This window comes from Scyliorhinus canicula, chromosome 7 (genome assembly GCF_902713615.1).
Source record: "Scyliorhinus canicula chromosome 7, sScyCan1.1, whole genome shotgun sequence".
In the NCBI taxonomy this organism is placed as follows: domain Eukaryota; kingdom Metazoa; phylum Chordata; class Chondrichthyes; order Carcharhiniformes; family Scyliorhinidae; genus Scyliorhinus; species Scyliorhinus canicula.
The window spans coordinates 93,008,508-93,030,833 of NC_052152.1; the positions used below are offsets into that span (position 1 = coordinate 93,008,508).

The 22,326-nt window shown below is 45.4% G+C and overlaps 1 protein-coding gene across 2 annotated transcripts in view; it reads left to right on the plus strand.

Moving 5' to 3' along the window:
• The first annotated feature begins 10,307 nt into the window (after positions 1-10,307).
• The window catches only part of egfl6 (EGF-like-domain, multiple 6), a 90,850-nt gene continuing 78,831 nt past the window's right edge, over positions 10,308-22,326 (plus strand). The window contains exon 1 of one of the 2 annotated variants that reach the window (XM_038802456.1): positions 10,308-10,575. In XM_038802456.1, coding sequence (XP_038658384.1) covers positions 10,469-10,575 — 107 coding nt within the window. In that variant the 5' untranslated portion in view covers positions 10,308-10,468. The remainder of the gene's footprint in view (positions 10,576-22,326) is intronic. The other variant, XM_038802457.1, reaches the window with a different exon arrangement.

Below are 22,326 nucleotides of genomic sequence, written 5' to 3' on the forward strand. Positions count from 1 at the left end.
TGCTCTCTTTCTGGAGTATTTTATTGCTCTCTTTCTGGGGTATTTTATTGCTCCTTTTTGGAGTATTTTATTGCTCTCTTTCTGGAGTATTTTATTGTTCTCTTTCTGGAGTATTTTATTGCTCACTTCCTGGGGTATTCTATTGCTGTCTTTCTGGAGTATTGTATTGCTCTCTTTCTGGTGTATTTTATTGCTCTCTTTAGGGAGTATTTTATTGCTCTCCTTCTGGTGTATTTTATTGCTGTCTTTCTGGGGTATTTTATTGCTGCCTTTCTGGGGTATTTTATTGCTGTCTTTCTGGAGTATTTTATTGCTCTCTTTCTGGAGTCTTTTATTGCTCTCTTTCTGGGGTATTCTATTGCTCTCTTTCTGGGGTATTTTATTGCTGTATTTCTGCAGTATTTTATTGCTCTCTTTCTGGGGTATTTTATTGCTCTCTTTCTGGAGTATTTTATTGCTCTCTTTCTGGAGTATTTTTGGCTCACTTTCTGGAGTATTTTATTGTTCTCTTTCTGGAGTATTTTATTGCTTCCTTTCTGGGATATTTTATTGCTCCCTTTCTGGGGTATTTTATTGCTCTCTTTCTGGGGTATTTTATTGCTCCCATTCTGGAGTATTTTATTGCTCTCTTTCTGGGGTACTTTATTGCTCTCTTTCTGGGGTGTTTTATTGCTCTCTTTCTGGGGGGTTTTATTGCTCTCTTTCTGGTGTATTTTATTGCTCTCTGGGGTATTTTATTGCTCTCTTTCTGGGGTATTTTATTGCTGTCTTTCTGGGGTATTTTATTGCTGTCTTTCTGGGGCATTTAATTGCTGTCTTTCTGGAGTATTTTATTGCTCTCTTTCTGGGGAATTTTATTGCTCTCTTTCTGGGGTCTTTTATTGCTGTCTTTCTGGAGTATTTTATTCCTCTCTTTCTGGGGTATTTTATTGCTCTCTTTTGGGAGTATTTTATTGCTCTCTTTCTGGAGTATTTTATTGCTCTCTTTCTGGAGTATTTTATTGGTCACTTCTGGAGTATTGTATTTTTCTCTTTCTGGGTTATTTTATTGCTGTGTTTCTGTGATATTTTGTTGCTCTCTTTCTTGTGTATTTTATTGCTCTCTGGGGTATTTTATTGCTCTCTTTCTGGGGTATTTTATTGCTGTCTTTCTGGGGTATTTTATTGCTGTCTTTCTGGGGCATTTAATTGCTGTCTTTCTGGAGTATTTTATTGCTCTCTTTCTGGAGTAATTTATTGCTCTCTTTCTGGGGAATTTTATTGCTCTCTTTCTGGGGTATTTTATTGCTCTCTTTTGGGAGTATTTTATTGCTCTCTTTCTGGAGTATTTTATTGCTCTCTTTCTGGAGTATTTTATTGGTCACTTCTGGAGTATTGTATTGCTCTCTTTCTGGGTTATTTTATTGCTCTCTTTCTGTGATATTTTGTTGCTCTCTTTCTGGGGTATTTTATTGCTGCCTTTCTGATGTATTTTATTGCTGTCTTTCTGGAGTATTTTATTGCTGTCTTTCTGGGGTATTTTATTGCTCTCTTTCTGGGGTATTTTGTTGCTCCTTTTCTGGAGTATTTTATTGCTCTCTTTCTGGAGTATTTAATTGCTCTCTTTCTGCAGTATTTTATTGTTCTCTGTCTGGAGTATTTTATTGCTCTCTTTCTGGGGTATTTTATTGCTGTCTTTCTGGAGTATTTTATTGCTCTCTTTCGGGAGTATTTTATTGCTCTCTTTCTGGGATATTTTGTGGCTCTCTTTCTGGAGTATTTTATTGCTCTCTTTCTGGGGTATTTTATTGCTCTCTTTCTGGGGTATTTTATTGCTCTCTTTCTGGGGTATTTTTTGCTCTCTTTCTGGGGTATTTTATTGCTCTCTTTCTGGAGTACTTTATTGCTCACTTTCTGGGGTGTTTTATTGCTCTCTGTCTGGGGTATTTTATTGGTTGCTTTCTGGAGTATTTTATTGCTCTCTTTCTGGAGTATTTTATTGCTCTCCTTCTGGTGTATTTTATTGCTGTCTTTCTGGGGTATTTTATTGCTGTCTTTCTGGAGTATTTTATTGCTCTCTTTCTGGGCTATTTTATTGCTCTTTTTCTGGAGTATTTTATCGCTCTCTTTCTGAAGTATTTAATTGCTCTCTTTCTGGGGTATTTTATTGCTCTCTTTCTGGAGTATTTTATTGCTCTCTTTCTGGAATATTTTATTGCTATCTTTCTGGAATATTTTATTGCTCTCCTTCTGGAGTATATTATAGCTGTCTTTCTGGGGTATTCTATTGCTGTCTTTCTGGAGTATTGTATTGCTCTCTTTCTGGTGTATTTTATTGCTCTCTTTAGGGAGTATTTTATTGCTCTCTTTCTGGGGTATTTTATTGCTCTCTTTCTGGGGTATTTTATTGCTCTCTTTCTGGAGTATTGTATTGCTCTCTTTCTGGAGTATTTTTGGCTCACTTTCTGGAGTATTTTATTGTTCTCTTTCTGGAGTATTTTATTGCTTCCTTTCTGGGATATTTTATTGCTCCCTTTCTGGGGTATTTTATTGCTCTCTTTCTGGGGTATTTTATTGCTCCCATTCTGGAGTATTTTATTGCTCTCTTTCTGGGGTACTTTATTGCTCTCTTTCTGGGGTGTTTTATTGCTCTCTTTCTGGGGTATTTTATTGCTCTCTTTCTGGTGTATTTTATTGCTCTCTGGGGTATTTTATTGCTGTCTTTCTGGGGTATTTTATTGCTGTCTTTCTGGAGTATTTTATTGCTCTCTTTCTGGAGTATTTTATCGCTCTCTTTCTGTAGTCTTTTATTGCTCTCTTTCTGGAGTATTCTATTGCTCTCTTTCTGGGGTATTTTATTGCTCTCTCTCTGGAGTATTTTATTGCTCTCTTTCTGGGGTATTTTATTGCTCTCTTTCTGGGGTATTTTATTGCTCCTTTTGGAGTATTTTATTGCTCTCTTTCTGGAGTATTTTATTGTTCTCTTTCTGGAGTATTTTATTGCTCACTTCCTGGGGTATTCTATTGCTGTCTTTCTGGAGTATTGTATTGCTCTCTTTCTGGTGTATTTTATTGCTCTCTTTAGGGAGTATTTTATTGCTCTCCTTCTGGTGTATTTTATTGCTGTCTTTCTGGGGTATTTTATTGCTGCCTTTCTGGGGTATTTTATTGCTGTCTTTCTGGAGTATTTTATTGCTCTCTTTCTGGAGTCTTTTATTGCTCTCTTTCTGGGGTATTCTATTGCTCTCTTTCTGGGGTATTTTATTGCTGTATTTCTGCAGTATTTTATTGCTCTCTTTCTGGGGTATTTTATTGCTCTCTTTCTGGAGTATTTTATTGCTCTCTTTCTGGAGTATTTTTGGCTCACTTTCTGGAGTATTTTATTGTTCTCTTTCTGGAGTATTTTATTGCTTCCTTTCTGGGATATTTTATTGCTCCCTTTCTGGGGTATTTATTGCTCTCTTTCTGGTGTATTTTATTGCTCCCATTCTGGAGTATTTTATTGCTCTCTTTCTGGGGTATTTTATTGCTCTCTTTCTGGGGTGTTTTATTGCTCTCTTTCTGGGGGGTTTTATTGCTCTCTTTCTGGTGTATTTTATTGCTCTCTGGAGTATTTTATTGCTCTCTTTCTGGGGTATTTTATTGCTGTCTTTCTGGGGTATTTTATTGCTGTCTTTCTGGGGCATTTAATTGCTGTCTTTCTGGAGTATTTTATTGCTCTCTTTCTGGGGAATTTTATTGCTCTCTTTCTGGGGTATTTTATTGCTGTCTTTCTGGAGTATTTTATTCCTCTCTTTCTGGGGTATTTTATTGCTCTCTTTTGGGAGTATTTTATTGCTCTCTTTCTGGAGTATTTTATTGCTCTCTTTCTGGAGTATTTTATTGGTCACTTCTGGAGTATTGTATTTTTCTCTTTCTGGGTTATTTTATTGCTGTGTTTCTGTGATATTTTGTTGCTCTCTTTCTGGTGTATTTTATTGCTCTCTGGGGTATTTTATTGCTCTCTTTCTGGGGTATTTTATTGCTGTCTTTCTGGGGTATTTTATTGCTGTCTTTCTGGGGCATTTAATTGCTGTCTTTCTGGAGTATTTTATTGCTCTCTTTCTGGAGTAATTTATTGCTCTCTTTCTGGGGAATTTTATTGCTCTCTTTCTGGGGTATTTTATTGCTGTCTTTCTGGAGTATTTTATTCCTCTCTTTCTGGGGTATTTTATTGCTCTCTTTTGGGAGTATTTTATTGCTCTCTTTCTGGAGTATTTTATTGCTCTCTTTCTGGAGTATTTTATTGGTCACTTCTGGAGTATTGTATTGCTCTCTTTCTGGGTTATTTTATTGCTCTCTTTCTGTGATATTTTGTTGCTCTCTTTCTGGGGTATTTTATTGCTGCCTTTGTGATGTATTTTTTTGCTGTCTTTCTGGAGTATTTTATTGCTGTCTTTCTGAGGTATTTTATTGCTCTCTTTCTGGGGTATTTTGTTGCTCCTTTTCTGGAGTATTTTATTGCTCTCTTTCTGGAGTATTTAATTGCTCTCTTTCTGCAGTATTTTATTGTTCTCTGTCTGGAGTATTTTATTGCTCTCTTTCTGGGGTATTTTATTGCTGTCTTTCTGGAGTATTTTATTGCTCTCTTTCGGGAGTATTTTATTGCTCTCTTTCTGGGATATTTTGTGGCTCTCTTTCTGGAGTATTTTATTGCTCTCTTTCTGGGGTATTTTATTGCTCTCTTTCTGGGGTATTTTATTGCTCTCTTTCTGGAGTACTTTATTGCTCACTTTCTGGGGTATTTTATTGCTCTCTGTCTGGGGTATTTTATTGGTCGCTTTCTGCGGTATTTTATTGCTCTTCCTGTGGAGTTGTGTAAACTGCTTGTTCAATGCTGCTGCAAAAGAATTCTATTTCTGCTTGTTCATTTACCACATTCTGTTCTCATCGGATGATTGCGGTATGATTTCTCTTGGGCAGTTACAATGATCCTCTGTCTTCACACTGTCTGGAACGTGCAGTCGTTTAACGAGGCTCAGGGCTTCACACGTATTCGCTCCCAATTTGGACTCTCGCTTTGTGTCCTTAAGGGAAAATTGCACAATGTGACTTTGATTGTGTACCCATGCTTCTAGATTACATACCCCTAACGTTTCAATCGCATTACCACTGTAGTCGATCAGCCGTTTCTGTCAATCAAAAATTGTCAGTTGAACTCTCAAGCAGTTCAAATTGGAGAGGCTAAAGACATTTTCACTTCTTCCGGTGACAAGCTTGCATTTGATTAATGTGGCATTTAGTATCATTGGAATTAATAATAATAATCTTTTACTATCACAAGTATAAAGTTACTGTGAAAAGCCCCTTGTCACCACATTCTGGCGCCTGTTCGGGTAAGCTGTTACGGGAATTGAACCCGCGTTGCTGGCCTTGATCTATATTACAAACCAGCTATCCAGCCCACTGTGCTAAACCAGCCCTTGTCCATTCATTGAGATTCGGAACAATTGTGATTGGGTTTGTTTTTTCAGCTTCTGAACTTTCTTGTGTACCTTTGTCTACACTTTCAATTATATCAATATATCTTGCAAATCTATTTCATATTCTGTGATGTTGAGTTTATACTCTTTATTTTCAGATGTGAAAATTTTCTCTTTACGTGCAGAAAACTTCTTGTTCAGCTGTTTGGTGTAATTTCATCTCTGTTCTGCATTGCGAAGCAAAATGATTCAGTTTGCTGCCAGTTAAACATAGTTTTCCGATTGCCAGGCATTTTTTCTTCAAGTGGGCGTGGCCACAACGCGTACATGTCATCACGGTCGTGACTTCATGCACAAACTCCCATTGCGCATGCGCAAATAGGTCCTCATCCAGTGTGCTTTTTCAAGTACGCATGCGCAATCTTCCGTGCATGCGCAGAACAGTCATCTTCCGGATCACGTCTTTTTCCAAAGTGCACTGGTCCCGCACATGCACAGAATGTTCAAAATTCGAATTGTGCGTTTTTTCTTTTAACTGCGCATGTCTGAAATGTCCAACTTCGGAATCGCGCATTTTCTTCGGGTGCACTTGCGCAGACTGGTCTTCTTTTCCAGCACGCTTTATTTTTTTGCTGCGCCACAGCTTCATCGGTGGCAAAAACTTTCATGTGACATTCCGCAGAGAATTTTTCAAAACATCTATTTTTAGCAACTTTACTCACAGGGCAGCACGGTAGCATTGTGGATAGCACAAACGCTTCACAGCTCCAGGGTCCTAGGTTCGATTCTGGCTTAGGTCACTGTCTGTGCGGAGTCTGCACATCCTCCCCGTGTGTCTGGGTTTCCTCCGGGTGCTCCGGTTTCCTCCCACAGTCCAAGGATGTGCAGGTTGGGTGGATTGGCCATGATAAATTGCCCTTAGTGTTGGGTGGGGTTACTGGGTTATGGGGATAGGGTCGAGGTGTTGAACTTGGGTAGGTTGCTCTTTCCAAGAGCCAGTGCAGACTCGATGGGCCGAATGGCCTCCTTCTGCACTGTAAATTCTATGATAATTACAAGGATCTTTGAGCATTACTTTTGGTTGGTTTGCAGTCATTTACACAGCTTGTCATTTCTTTTAAGCTCACAATAGCTATCAAATTTTTCTTTTAAGCTCACAATAGCTGTCAAATTTTTCAATGACCACATCAAACTTATTTTTTTAAACTTCATTCTCAAAGTGGAACGCGTAATACACTTCTATAGCTTGCGGTCCAGCCCAATTTAGTAACAGCGCAATCTATCTTTTGCTTCTCACTGACTGGTTGGAGGTTTAAGGCATTGTTCAAACTTTTGTTTGAAAATTTTCCAATTCATATCTACTTTACCCGATATCCTGAATGACTTTGGAGTCTGCAGACCTTCCATGAAGCTTCGGCTGCATATTTATTTTTGTGACGCTGCTGGTTGGTGTTCTTGGAGTCTGGTTGAGGTTACTATCTTTGCACATTTTTTTCGAACGGAGATTCTTTTTTTCTCCCTAAACGTTACTAATCTCCTCTTGCCAATTCTGGTACCATGTTGCGTTCTCTATTTTGCTTCACCTGGATGGTTTGGATGAGTAGTGTTGAATAAAGAACACAAAGCTTTGTTAACAAACAAAACTATAAATTTATTACACTACCAAGATTCGTTCACATTCCTAAAGTAGAAGGTTACTGTATTAAACTATGCTATCTCTAACTGCAGAACTCTCAAGTGCACAACTGTTTTTCTCTCATGCCTAACTTTCTGTCTCTTCTTTATTCTTCTATCTGACTAACCCACAAGTCTTAGCCCCATCCCTTATATACTTATGGGACTAGCTCCCTCTAGTGGCTGTCTGTATACATTTCATTATCTCTTGCATTGCCTTCATTTATTATAATACCACAAGGGGTTAAAAGCCAACTGCATCGCTGGTCTCTGGGTTCTAGTCTGGTGTTATAGTTCTACTGCGCTAGTGTGTGCTGTGAAGGTCGCAGCTGAACATCCTCTCGGCATCCCCTGTGCTTGCAGTTAAAAAGTCTCCCGCTCTCTGCTGGAAGCAAGTCACGTGTCAGCAAAGCCACAGACGAAAATTAAACAGGACAACTCCTTTCCGCTAACTTGCACAACCAAAAATCTCCAAACCAACTGCTTAGCTCAGTGCTACCAGAATCACCCAACTTAAGAGCCACAACATTTCACCATCTACTCCTCACACACAAGCCAAACACTGATTTCTATGTCTTTGTAAACTTATTTTTGGACTCGCTTCTCATTTCTAATCTGTGTATATGTGTGTTGTGTTCCATTATTTTCTTCCTGCATTTTAATAACTAATAAACTGGCACTTAACCAGAAAGTTAACTTGGCTCTTTTTGAAATATAAATATATCAGGTAGGGGAAAGATATTGTTATATTCTTTGTTGCCACAACGTGAAATCCAAACTCTGGGGGCTGGATTCTCCGTTCTCCACTGCCGATTTCGTAATCGCTGATCGGGTGGAGAATCCCTTTTTACAATGAAATCGGGGGCGGCGCCTGTTTGACGCAGGTTTCCCATGTACTGCCCCCTCCAAAACGGCCTCTGTGAGTCACCTCAATGCCCTTCCCCGATGCTCTGCCTCCGATGGGCCGAGTTCACAATGGCACGGTTCACTTTTGGTCCCTGCCATGTGGGGACCCGGCGTGGTGACTGCGGACTGTGTCTAGCGTCACTACAGTCGGGTGGGAGCCGTGGAGGTGGAGGGGGGGCTACGGCGAGGACTGGGGTGACTGGTGGGGGGGGGTGGCCAAGGGGCGGCGAGGGGTGTCCAGGGGGATAATATCTCGTTTGGCCGGCACCATGTTGTACGGCTCGACCGCTGTGCGCACGGCGACGGATCCGGCCATTCTCCGGCCATTTTTTTTCATAGAATTTACAGTGCAGAAGGAGGCCATTCAGCCCATCAAGTCTGCACTGGCTCTTGGAAAGAGCACCCTTCCCAACCGCACACCTCCACCCTATCACCATAACCCAGTAAACCCACCCAACACGAAGGGCAATTTTGGACACTAAGGGCAATTTAGCATGACCAATCCACCTAACCTGCACATCTTTGGACTGTGGGAGGAAACCGGAGCACCCAGAGGAAACCCACGCAGACACGGGGAGAACGTGCAGACTCCGCACAGACAGTGACCCAAGCCGGGAATCGAACCTGGGACCCTGGAGCTGTGAAGCAATTATGCTAATCACTATGCTACCGTTCTGCCCATTTATTTCATGGAGGCCGGGAGTGTTACGTGGCATGGCTGCTAGCACCTCACCGTTCACAGCATCGGTGAGGGGACGCCGCCGATCTTTTCCACATAAAACACCCTCTGCACTTAGCCTCAGAATTGGAGAATCTGGCCCTGGTTCTTGTAAACCACGACATGAGGTTTATCAAGGGAGTTGCTCAATACAATCAAGACGGTGATCTGCTCAAAGCCCGCGCAAAAACTCTGCTCATGATACAACACATCACGTGATGCATAACCAACTGGAATGTATTTCCAGATACATACCGCTTTATTCTATTAGTGCAACAATAACAATTGACATTTATACAACAGAACCTCTGATATATTATTTCTATAAATAATACAATTCAATGAGACAGGCTGAGTGGTAGATGTCTATTCCCTTTTGGTAGAATTTGGCATTCTTGAACTTTACTACTTATAATCTCAGAAATGTCCTCATTTCTTTTCTGTAGATCAAACTTCAGTTCAGTATCAACCAGGCCAGCCCACCCCTCACATCCATCTGACAGAGCACCGAGGCAGGTTGAAACATTGTGCACTGAAGTTTAATGTGAGAACATATATACAGATACATAGCCCCAATCGCTGAACTGTACCCTGCACCTGTGCCAACTTAACTGCTGTCTACTTTTTTGGATTATAGGTGTGAACATTATGGGCGCGATTCTCCGACCCCCACGCCGGGTGGGAGAATCGCGGGAGTGCCGGGCGATTCCCGCCATGCCGCCCTGGCACCCCCATGCAATTCTCCCACACCCCCCCCCAAAACGGCGTGTCGCGTTTTATGTCATTTAGGCGCCGCCGTACAGACAGTGCAGACTCCGTACAGACAGTGACCCAAGCCGGGAATCGAACCTGGGACCCTGACGCTGTGAAGCAACAGAGCTAACCACTGTGCTACCGTGCGATCCCATGGGAGATTGACACCAGCATAAAACTTATTCTTGGAGTCCCACTGAATCCGCACCATCCCACCCCCCACTTCAACGACCACTCACCATTGAGCCCACCAGCTCTGGTGTACATGAGTACATGGGAGAATTCCACCCTAAGTTTTAAAAATATGTTTAAAAAAAAGTGAAGAAGTTTTCACTATACAAAAGAAAACTGTTTACTTACTGTAGAGTTTTACAATGGCTGAATGCAGCTAAGAAGGCGACACAAACCGAAACAAACAAAACACAAGCAGAAATACAAACATGAACATTGTCCTTTATTATCTGAGTAAATTAACTTACTCCTTTCTCCACTCTTTCTTAATTCCACTAAATCAACAATTTGAGAAAGGTGAACAAAGGTTTTAACTGGGATTTCTATCTGGCCGGGCAGCAGAGCGTGCTGTGTCAATCAATCCATTATTGTATCTGGGAGGCAGGGCATGGAGCCCTTTGGTTCTGACCCACCTGCCCCTCAGCAATTCATTTCAGCAAGCCGAACTCAGGAATTCATACTGCTCCAACTTCCCCACCCCAAGAACTGGAGGCAATCCTGAGAGAAGAAACGTCAGCGAGTGCTGCTTTCCTGAGACTGTGTTATTTACATAACTACCAGTGAGCTGGCTGCGGGGGGGGGGGGGGGGGGGTTCGAGGCAGTGAGAAGCAAGAGCAATAAAGGGTCCTTTCAGTGCAACAGTGACACCACCAGCAGCACTGAGTACGTGTATGAAAGAGAGAAAGGGAGACAAAAAAGAGGCTAAAGACTTTCCAGCTGGAAGTATTTAGATTGTGCTTACTTAATGGAGTATTTTAGAAAGGACGTAAAGAGGAAGATGCTGCAGAGTGTGTGGATAGGTCTGTTGGCATTTGCAGAGCTTGCTGTCAGCGGGAAAACAGAAAGCAACAGGTAAGAATTCCTTTCACAGTGAAGAGAAAACAAGACTTCAGGGAAGTGATCTTTTTTCTTTAAATTCCCTGGAGTTGCTCATTCAAAAGCAGAAAGATTGTGTCAAAGTGAAAGTGAAATATTGAATTCAAACCTTTCTATTGAATGAGCAGTTATGGCTTTGTGCAGAAGGTCTGCAACTAGCTGAGGTGCCACATGAAATGAAATGCCTACTTTCCAATGTTGAAGGATTTCTATTCACCTGAAGAAATGTCTATGCCAGGATTGTCTGGACAATGTGACATTAAATTCTTTGTATTTGCATTGAATAATTGGGCAAATGGTAAATAAGAAAGGGTAGAGTTTCTTTGTGAGGAAAATTAGCCCCAAAAAGCATTTAGAATTTTTCTGGTTAGGTAAGGCTTTACATTTCCACTAAAGCCTTTTGAATAATTATAAATACATTTTCCAGCTGTCCTCGCTAATGGTATCTTCCAGTGCTTTTGGGGGGTGGGGGGGTGGGGTGGATTCAATGGGAAATCCCATTGACAGTGGCAGGACAAGAAGATCCTGCCACCAGCCAATGGCAGGCCGCCTCCCAGCACCAAGAAACACGCGGAAAAAATTCCCCTCCAATACATTCTGTACCTCAGCGCAGTCAGACAGCATGATCGAATGTGATTATTTCTGTTTTTTTTCTAATTAATAAGTATCTTTTGATGTATGATATGATAATCTGGTGTCGCCTTACTAATGCAGCTGAAATAGGTTTAGTGGTAAAAAGAAAATAAGCATTTTTAATAAATGTGTTCAGTGCTCCACCACCCAAGTTAAACTCACTGAATCTGGATTTTTAAAAAAAACTATTCTGAAGAATTTAACAGTCTCATTGATGAACACTAGTCAAATTTTTAGTAACTTCAATTTTATAGGCACACTAACTATCTGTAGTGCTCAAAGCAGCACAAATAGTAAAATCACCCTGTTTCATCCTGGAGCTGTGACCAGTTTCATGGGCAGGTCCTGATCTGAGCATAATTGAACATTGAACAAGCAGAAAGAGATTGTGGGAAATACGATCCAAGTGACTTTTGGCATAGTTCACTGAATTCCCCAATCTTTTAACTGCCATCTGGGTGTGGAACCAAGCAGAAATGTTACTCCATAACAGCGTGTCACTTTCTATTACACAAATGTGCTAAGTGCATTACACAAAGCATGCTGATTTTCTTTACTTGAAGATGAAGTTACTCTTAATTAGATTCCTTACCATTTTATATTAAAATATTTGTGATTCGCGCTTTTGATGTGAATAAACATTGTGGTAGTTTTCATGGTAATAAGTGGAAGAATTGGATGGGCTCTATCCTGTATCCATGCATGGGTATTGTATGTAGTTGATTGAGTCAATCTTTATTTCAAGGGATCGGTGTCAATTTTCAACACTTTCACAGCTGTACGAGCTGTATGCCGTGAGAGAAGTGATACTCCCTTGAGTTTTAATTAAGAGAATAATAGTAAGTAAAGTAAAGTCACCATAGTCCCAGATGACCATAGGCTGTTTTCCCTTTGAGGTGAGAGCTGACTGGTGGTGATTTAACCTGAGAATCACCACACCTCAGGCAAGGGGAAAGGTTGAGAAGGCTGGGCCTTCATGAGAGAATAATAGTTTCGCACTGAATGGAAACGAAATGCAAACAGATCAGATACAAATTCTACTGCCTTTTTCGCACAGGCAGCGGAAGACAGAATATTACAACGGTCCAATGCTGAGAAGTGAAAGTAAATCTTTTGCGATAGAAAATATCTAATAATTTGAATTACACCATGTAAATAACAGGGAAAAATGCAGAATCAGTGGTGGAAGAAACATGATGACCAAAAACTTCAATAAGCCTTTGGATTCAGATGTAAAAACAAAGCTCATAGTTCGGAGGAACAACACGTTCAAGCCATTTGTTGGCCCTGGGATTAAAGTGAGGCAAGAAGGGTGTGATGAGGGCAATAACAGCTGGGGAATGCACCAAGACCAGGGAATTTAACTTAAGAACCACGGTATAATATTTTTCTTGCGGCTTCTTGAAACTGATCAAATTAACAGACTGACTGGCTGCTGGGCGAGGAATTAATATGTGGCAGAGAGACCACGATTTGCAGATGTGGGGGCTAGTCTTGTGGTTTCTCTAAGGGCCCTGGGGAACACTCTTGCTGCAATGGAATATGCAAATGACTGGGACAATGCCCAACGAGAGGGAGGGAGCGTGCAATAGATGGCAGGGGAGGGGTGCAAATGGTCTGGCTCACAGCAGGGAGTATACTCCCTGAGGACAAGCCAGCAACTCAACATGTATGTGGTAGATAAACCCCTTAAATGACTGCAGAGGGTGGAACAGGCCAGAGGGGCAGGGCCGGGGTTATGATGATGGCAGATCATAGAAATTACAGTGCAGAAAGAGGCCATTCCACCCATCGAGTCTGCACCGGCTCTTGGAAAGAGCACCCTACCCCCATAACCCAGTAACCCCACCCAACACTAAGGGCAATTTTGGATACTGAGGGCAATTTATCATGGCCAATCCACCTAATCACCTAACCTAAGGTAGATGGGGTGGGGGTGGGGGGGGGGGGGGGGGGGGGGGGGGGGGTGAGAGACCCCCAGTCAGGATAGTGACGTGGAAAGTGAGGGAGTTAGGGGAACCGGTGAAGAGATCGAGAGTTTCTGTGCACGAAGAGTTCAAAGGTTGACATGATGCTGCAGGAGATCCATTTGAAGATGAAGGATCAGGTGAGGCTTAGGGAGGGTTAGGTGAGTCAGGTTTTTCATTCAGGGTTTGATAGTAGGGCTCGGGGGGTAGCTATATTGGTGGGCAAGAGAGTGAGGTTTCAGATGGAGAAGGTGGTGGTTGATCAGTGGGGTAGGTCCGTGGTAATGGGGGTGCATTGGAGGGGAGGTTAGTGGCATTGGCAAGTGTATGTGGCCCCAGCTGGGACGAAGCGGGGATTGTGAAGGCCAGATCTGGATACCCACGAGCTGGTAGTATGGGTGGGCTGGAACATAGTGTTGGACAGGTCCCAGCAGCGCTCACTGACCCAATCGAGGGAGGGGGGGGGGGGGCAAAGGCGTTCGCTGGGCCCATGAGGGAGATGGGTGGAGTGGACCCGGGGAGGTTTTTACACCCAAGGGACCAAGAGAATTAGATTTTCTCCACGGTGTACAAGGTGTACTCAAGGATTGACTTTTTTGTGGTAGGAAAGGCAATGCTGGCTGGGGTTAAGTGGTCGAAGTACTCAGCAGTTGTGATTTCAGATCACGCTCCGCATTGGATGAATGTGGTCTTGGAGAAGGGGGCAGCTTAGAGGCAGGGGTGGAGAATGGATGTGAGGTTATTAGTGGACCAGGATAGGGAAGGTGATCGAGGTGTATATCGGGTTTCATTGGACGGGGGAGGTCTCGTGGTCAGTGATCTGGGAGGCTCTAAGGCAGTAGTGAGGGGGGAGGTGATCTCATTTAAGGCTAAGGTGAATAGGGAGGAGGGGGGACGAATGCCAACAATTGATAGAAGAGATTTTGGAGGTGAGTGGGAGGTGTGTGAACGACCCGACCTGGGTCTCCTGGCAAAGAGGAACATGTTGCAGGTAAGGTTTGGTCTTTTGTTCATCGGGAAAGAGATGCGTCAGCTGAGAAGTGTGAGGGAAGCTGTCTATGGGTCCAGAGAGAAGGCAGGGCATATGTTGGCAGGTCAGCTCCGAAGGGAGACCGCAAACCATGGGGCAGGCTTCCATCTCGCTGTTGTTAAACAAGGACAAGGATCCAGTGGAGTGTGGATCGTATCGGCCCATATCTCTGATGAATGTAGGTGCCAAGATATTGGCAAAGGTGTTGGCATTAAGGTTGGAAGAGTGCCTCTCAAAGGTGATTGTGGAGGACCAGACGGGGTTTGTAAAGGTAAGACAGTTGTCCTCGAATATAAGGAGGTTGCTCAACGTGGTGCTTTGTCTGGCAGAGGGCAGCGAGATGGAGATGTGGTGGCGTTAGGTGTGGAGAAGGCATTTGATTGAGTGGAGTGGAGGTATTTGATGGTGGTATTGGAGAAATTCAGGATTGGGCTGATGTTGGTGGTGAGGGTGCAGCTGCTATATAAGGAGCCAACGGCGAGTGCCCACACAAACAGTATGAACTCAGGGTACTTTGCATTACATCGGGGTACATGGGTATCACTGCCTTGTATCCCGATCTCTGCATTGGCGATAGAGCCCTTGGCTATTGCACTGAGGAGTTTGGGCATGTGGAAGGGAATAATGAGGGGGGGCGGGCGGTGGAACAAAGGGGGCGGAATTCTCCGGTTGCCGACTTCGAAATCGCGTTCAATGATCAGCCGGAGAATCAAAGTTTTTGATCAAATCGGGGGCGGCGCCGCTTTCACGATGCTCCGCCCCCTCCAAAGCAGCGGATCAACGGCCTCAGGACGTTGCCTGAGGCCCACCCCCCCCGATGCGCCACCCCAGATTTGCCAAGTTCCCAGCAGCATCGGTCACTCATGGTCTCATCAGTCAGGAACTCGACATGGCGGCTGCGGACTCAGTTCAGCGCCGCCACAGTCGGGGAATGTCCGATCCGTGGGCAGGCGAGCTTTCCCAGGGGCTGGGAGCACTGTGGGGGGTTGATCCAGGGCGCACATGCCAACCAAAGAGGGGGCACTATTTTGCAGGCTGGGACTGCGAGCGGCCGGCATCATGTTGCACGGTGCTGCTGCTGCAGGTCACCGCCGTGTCCATGCGCGCCCATGGACCCAGCAATTCTGCGGGCCATATCGGCAGCTTGAGCCGTTGCCGGCATGCTAGCCCCCAGCCAAATGGAGGATCGGTAGCCGTTGTATGCCATTCTTCTTGTCGTAAAACACCACCGTCCCCACACCGGCGTTGGGACAGCCTCACAATCAGAGAATCCAGCCCTGGGTGTCCTTATATGCAGGTGATCCGCCAGTGTATATTTCGGAGCTGAGCACATCGGTGGGGATTATAATGGGGTCGCTCTAGAGATTTGGGATGTTTTCAGGGTACAAACTGAATTTGGGAAAAGTGGCATTTTGTGGTCTCCCCTCCGGGAGTAGGAGCAGAAGTCGGGGGGGGGGCTGCCATTTCACCCGCCGGCATCTCATTTTAGGTATTTGGGGTTGCAGGTGGCCCGGGATTGGGCAGGGCTCCAGAAGTTTAATTTCATGAGTTTTATGGTGGTGAAGGCAGATTTAGTTTTGTGGGGGTGAAGGCGGATATGGTTTTGTGGGGAGGGTGAAGACAGATTTGTTGAAATGGGACAATGTCACTCTGTCGTTGGCGGATCAGGTGCAGGCGATTAAGATGAATTTTTTGCCGCGATTCCTGTTTTTGTTTCAATGTCGACCGGTCTTTTTGCCTGAGGCATTTTTCAGGGGGGTGGACAGGTTGATCTCCTCGTTTGTTTGGGAGGGGAAGGTGGCCAGGATTAGGAGGGTGATACTGCAGAAGGGACGGCAGGCGGGGAAGGTTAGGCCTCCCAAATTTGTATTATTATTGGTTGGCAAATGCGGAGAAGGGGCTGGAGAAAGGAGGCGGGGCTTTGTGGGTGAGGGTGGAGGCAGGCTTTTGTAGGGGGTTGGGGTTGCAAGTGCTGCCAATGAGGCTGCTCCCGATGGCTCAGGGAGGTATTCGGTGAGTCCGGTGGTGGTGGCCATGTTGAAGATTTGGACTTTATTACATCAGGATACAAGGCAGGGATGGTCATGACCCCGCCTGGTTGGCTATAGAGCCCTTGGCTATTGCGCTGAGGAGCTTGGGGTTGTGGAAGGAAATAATGAGCGGGGAGAGGGTGTCCGGTGGAACATAGGGGTCAGAATTCTCCGGAGAATCGGCCGGTGAATCAAAGTTTGCGCCCAGCACTTTAGGCTGGAGGCCGGGTCAAGCGGCAGTCAATTAGGAGGAATCATGGGTTTGAGCCGGGAAGGATGGAGGTGAGGTTTCGGGTATGAGAGAGAGGGAGATTGGGAAATTAAAGATCGGCTCCTGGGAGGGCGATTTGCGAGTTGGAGGAGTTGGGTGAGAAGTTTGGGCTGGCGTGGGGTGAAGGTTTCAGATATATGCAGGTTACGGGGCTTTGCAAAGAAGGTCTTTCAGACGTTCCCGATAGTGCCTGCCTCCTCATTGTTGGAGGCGGTGCTGTCAGTTGGGGATTGGAGTCTCGGCGATTTACGGGAGGATTTTGGAGGAGGACGGGGTGGCCTTGGGGGAAGTTAAGGCGCGGTGGAAGGAAGAGCGGGGGGTAGTGATGGATGAGCGTCTGTGGTGTAAATGTCTCAACTTCGTGCACAAGGCTGAGGCTGATACATCTGAGGTGGTGTACAGGGCGCACCTCACAAAATCAAGGATAGGCCGGCTGTTTGAGGGGGTGGAGGACGTCTGTGAGCGGTGTGGGAGGGGCCCTACAATGTGGGAGGGTCCATATGCCCGAAGCTGGAAATGTTTTGGAGGACGGTGTTCAGCACCATTACGGGTGTCTTACACATGGGTGTGGAGCCAGGCCCCCTAGAAGCCATATTTGAGGTGTTGGATCGGCCTGAGATGCAGGCATGTGTGGGGGGCAGATATCTTAGCCTTTGTCACAATGATCGCTCAGAGGCGGGTCTTGTTGGGATGGAGGTCAGTCTCCCCACCCTGTGCCTCGTCTTGGCGGGCGACCTGCTGGGGTTATTGACCTGCATTTTTGGGAGTTGGTTACCGTTGATTGTTGAGCGGGAGGGGGGGGGGGGGGGGGGGGCTGTTTGGGGTTGTTTTGTATTGTAAAATTATTAAAATTTGCAAAACAAAAATACTTTAAAAGTAAATAACCGCTGCCTTTAAGCATCACCAATTGCTACAAGGGTTTATCACATACTCACTCATGTCTTGGGTGGACCAATGAAATAACATTTAAATATGGTGAACACCCTGGAAGCCATTCAATACGGCAGGTGGTTTACTTTAAGGATGGAATAAACAAGTGCCGAACATGTTTTACACCTGAATAGGAATTGTAGCCCCCAAGAATTGTTAGATAGATTAAATTATTAACAAATAGATGATTTAACTAAAATGTCTTGACACGCAAGTGTTCAACCCATAGTGCTTTTTTCGACGTTTGCCCACTTTAGGACCTTTTTGAGTTGTTCGACCCCAGTGATATTAGTCGAGCTGGTGACAGGCCACTGGAGCTGCTGTTAGGTCCCTTGAGGTGCTTGCAGCTGGGGACTTCTGAGTGCTTAATCCTGTCAGTAGGTTGTGTTTCACTGCAACTCAGCTGCCACTGGAGCAGTCTAGTCCAGCTTTTCTTCCTGGTACCATGGCGGATATGGATTGACAGGATGGTGAAGAAGCGGCTGTCCTGATATCTGAGGCTGGATAACACAGAGCCTTCATAGTGGCTCCACCACTCCAACTGGACTGTTAGTTGAAATCAGTGGCACATTGCAGTCACCTATCAATGTGGCCCATCAGTCTTCCTAAGGTGGACCTCAGATTCTGGATGACAACCAAAGTGGCAAACATCGCACAGAATGTATCTGTGAGGACCCACTGAAGTGGCCATATGGCTCCATGATAGACTCCAGAGTGTAAAATGACAGCACACAGAATGCAACAAGCTCTTCCATACTTTCAGCCATGAGGTGGTAGCACTTTGCTAGGCCTTCCAATATCTCAACTAATTCCTTGTGTTTCTCAAATGGGCCCTCTTGCCAAAGCCCACACTTGGTCCGAAACAAGAGAACTAGAAGATGACCTTGCTCTCCAGATCCCTGGCATTGCCAGGTGCTCATTCTCACTTCTGATGGATGCTTCACTACCCTAGGGCCACTGGAACTCACAGCACTAGTGTGCCAGTCCATGTGCTTGCTGGTGTGGGAGAGGAATGGAATGGTGAGAGTGCATCCTCAGGAAGATTACCTTCCATGGAGATACCTTTTTCAGAGTCAAAAAGGTGTCAACAGGGGCTTAGAGGAAAAGGAAGAGGAATGGTTCAACATGACTCTGTGTGGGTTTCCTCCAGGTGTTTCGGTTTCCTACGACAGTCCAAGATGTAAAGCTTAGGTGGATTGGCTACGCTAAAATTGCCTCTTAGCACCCAAAAGATAGAACATAGAACAGTACAGCACAGAACAGGCCCTTCGGCCCTCAATGTTGTGCCGAGCCATGATCACCCTACTCAAACCCACGTATCCACCCTATACCCGTAACCCAACAACCCCCCCCCAAAACCTTACTTTTATTAGGACACTACGGGCAATTTTAGCATGGCCAATCCACCTAACCCGCACATCTTTGGACTGTGGGAGGAAACCGGAGCACCCGGAGGAAACCCACGCACACAGGGGGAGGACGTGCAGACTCCACACAGACAGTGACCCAGTCGGGAATCGAACCTGGGACCCTGGAGCTGTGAAGCATTTATGCTAACCACCATGCTACCCTGCTGCCCCAAGATGTGCAGGTTCGGTGGAGTAATGGGGCTGGAGCAGGAGAGTGGGCTTAGATAGGGTGCTCTTTCAAAGGGTAGGTGCAGACTCGATTGGGCAAATGCCTCCTTCTACACTGTAGGGATTCTATAGATTCTATGAAACAAGCCATCTCAGAGTAGCTGATGGTCTTGACATTGTCACAGCTTGTTGAACATTCATTGAATGAGATAATTGAAGGGTTACTATAGGCAAACATGCCTCCCAATGCTCATTGTTTCTGCCCTGTCCCAGCCTGGTGGATGGATGGTATCTTCACTCGAATGCATGGAAACAGCATTTTCTTCCTTACTCGACCTCCACCATCAGACCTCCACGAAGCCAGGCTGAAAAATTTGGCAGCATTCCTCAAGCCAATCCTGAGATTGACACCAGTATAACAATGACATCTGGAAACAGCAAGTGCAACCTTCCATAAATTGATGCATTGCAACTTTAGCTGGATCTTGGGAAGCCCACCAGGAATGGTACCAGGTAAATGAGTGGGGCTGTTCATTTACTGCATTACCATTTGGGGAGCTTATCGGTCATATACAAATCAGACCTGGGCTCTAAAATCACCCACGTTCATGCTGCCAACATCAGTCACCATTTACCACCTGAATCCTGAGTTTTATCTCTCAACACAAATATAGGAAACTCTGTGGAAAGTAATCAAGCATTTGTGCTTTTCAAACCTGTAACTAGACTTGGCTATTTACCAAAAATAGTATTCCTGCTGTGCTGGAATTCTAGCCATTTTTAAAGGGGCCTTTTATCAGAGACTGAAGCACTTGTCTGTGTTGTTCTTATGTCTACATGCATTCCGTTAGAGTTGTTGCAAAGTCCAACCTACCATTAATAAAATCTGGGCCATAAATGCAAAGCACTCACAAAGGCAGGGGTCCAGAATGACCAATTTATGCAGAGATGTCACTGGGCAGAACTTCTTTTCTCAGGTCCCAATCCTGCCGTGGGGATAAAATGCAGATCAGGAATCTAGAAATGGCAGTGGCAGGATCCCGCGGGAGATTTTAGCTCTGGGAGCACTGTCCAATTAAGGACAGAGGGAATGCTTCCAAGTCTGGAGGGCCAATGGGTGTGTCCGAAGCCCTACAGGGATTGGGGGGGGGGGGGGGGGGGGGGGGGGCAGGGGGCTGTGGAAGAGGGAGAGTACCTCCCTCCAGCTGCTGGTCTTTGGCAAGACCAGTTTCCCTTCTGGAACATTCCAGACAGCATGTAATGAGTGGCCCCAATAGGCACTTTAATTGACCTTACTGACTACCTGCTACTGGAAGGTGGTAGCACGCTCTGTTCCCTTATGGAATTTGCCACCAGTTGGAGAGACTGAGTTTGATTATGTATTTAAGGGGAAGAGAACTTGAGGGTGAATGGAATAGAGGAAATGTTGTGATGGTTAATTGACAAAAGGTGGGAGGTGGTTGGTGAAGAGCATAGATACAAGCATACCTGTTGGGGTGAATGGTCCATTCCAGTGCTGCAAATAGTGTAATACTAAGTAGCGTTCTTATTAAAACTACAATAAAAATCAGGATTAGTAACACCTTGAAATAGGTTGTTGAAGCAGCTGACTTTATATCTGCTGCAACTCAAACTTGCTGCCATTGCCTAACCGGTCTGGGTATGATAGGCATTCTGGGCATGGAAGTGACATAACAACAAAAGCCATCCGGAGGGAAGCAGTGGCAAGGGAAATTGTACAGATGAGGGATAGGGCAGGGAAGTTGGTGGTGGTGCCGGATTGATTAACAAGGTTTTTGAGGAATTTTATGAGAGATTGTACAGGTCAGAGCCATCCGGGGGAGATCGTGAGATGTAGGAATTTCTAGATGGGTTGGGGAGGGGGACAGCGCGACATTGGAAGGAGCAATAGGGGAGCAGGAGATAAAGGATGCGATTGGGAGGATACAGTCGGGGAAGGTGGCAGGGCCGGATGGGTTTCCGGTGGAATATTATTAAAAAATTCAAGGATAAGCTGGCACCCCTGATGGTGGGGATGTTTGAAGCGGTGATAGAGAAGGGGGTGTTGCCACAAGCTTTGGGGCAGGCATCAATCACCCTGTTGCTAAAAAAGATAAGGATCCGACGGAGTGTGGTTCGTACCGGCCCATATCACTTCTGAATGTGGACACAAAAATATTGGCGAAGGTACTGACGGGTAGGTTGGAGGAGTGCCTCCCGAAGGTGATAGGTGAGGATCAGACAGGGTTTGTGAGAGGGATACAGCTCTTTTCAAACGTTTGAAGGGTATTGAACGTCGTTATGGAACCAGCAGAGGGGAAGAAAACAGAGGTGGTTGTGGCATTGGATGCTGAGAAGGCGTTTGATCGGGTAGAATGGGGGTACTTGATGGCAGTTCTGGAGTGGTTTGGGACTGGACCAAGATTTGTGAATTGGGTAAAGCTACTATATAAGGAGCCGAGGGCGAGTGTCCGTACAAACAACATCAGCTTGAGATACTTTTCTCTCCACCGTGGGACGAGGCAGGAATGACCTATGTCCCCCCTGCTGTTGGCACTCATGATTGAGCCGTTGGCCATCGCATTAAGGAGTTCGGGGGTAAGGAAAGGAATAGTGCGGGGGGGAGATAGAGCATGGGGTGTCCTTATATGCCGATGACTTGCTGTTATACGTGTCAGAACCGAGTGTGGCGATAGGGGGAATATTGGAGCTGCTTCGAGTGTTTGGGTCTTTCTCGGGGTACAAGCTGAATCTAGACAAGAGTGAGTATTTTGTGGTATCTTGGCTGGGTGTGGGGGCAGGGGTGGGGGGGCTGCCATTCGTAGGGCAGGGAATCACTTCAGGTACTTGGGGGTGCAGGTTGCCCGTGAATGGGGGGGGGGGGGGCGCTCCTCAGGTACAACATTTCGAGTTTGGTGGGGAGAGTGAAAGCGGATCTGGTAAGGTGGGATGGTCTTCCTCTGTCACTGGCAGGTCGGGTACAGGCAGTTAAAATGAACGTGTTGCCGCGATTTCTGTTTATTTTTCAATGCCTGCCGATTTCCCTGCCAAAGGCTTCTTTCAGAGAGAGTGAGGGAAGTATTACGTCGTTCATATGGGCCAGAGTTGGAAAGGTGCTACTGCAGAGGGGAAGGCAGGCAGGGGGTTTGGGTCTTCCGAACCTGATGTATTACTATTGGGCAGCGAATGTGGAGAAGGTGCAGAGCTGGGTCAGAGGGGTTGATTCCCAGTGGGTCAGAATAGAGGAGAGTTTGTGCAGGGGGTCGGGATTGAAAGCACTAGCAACGGC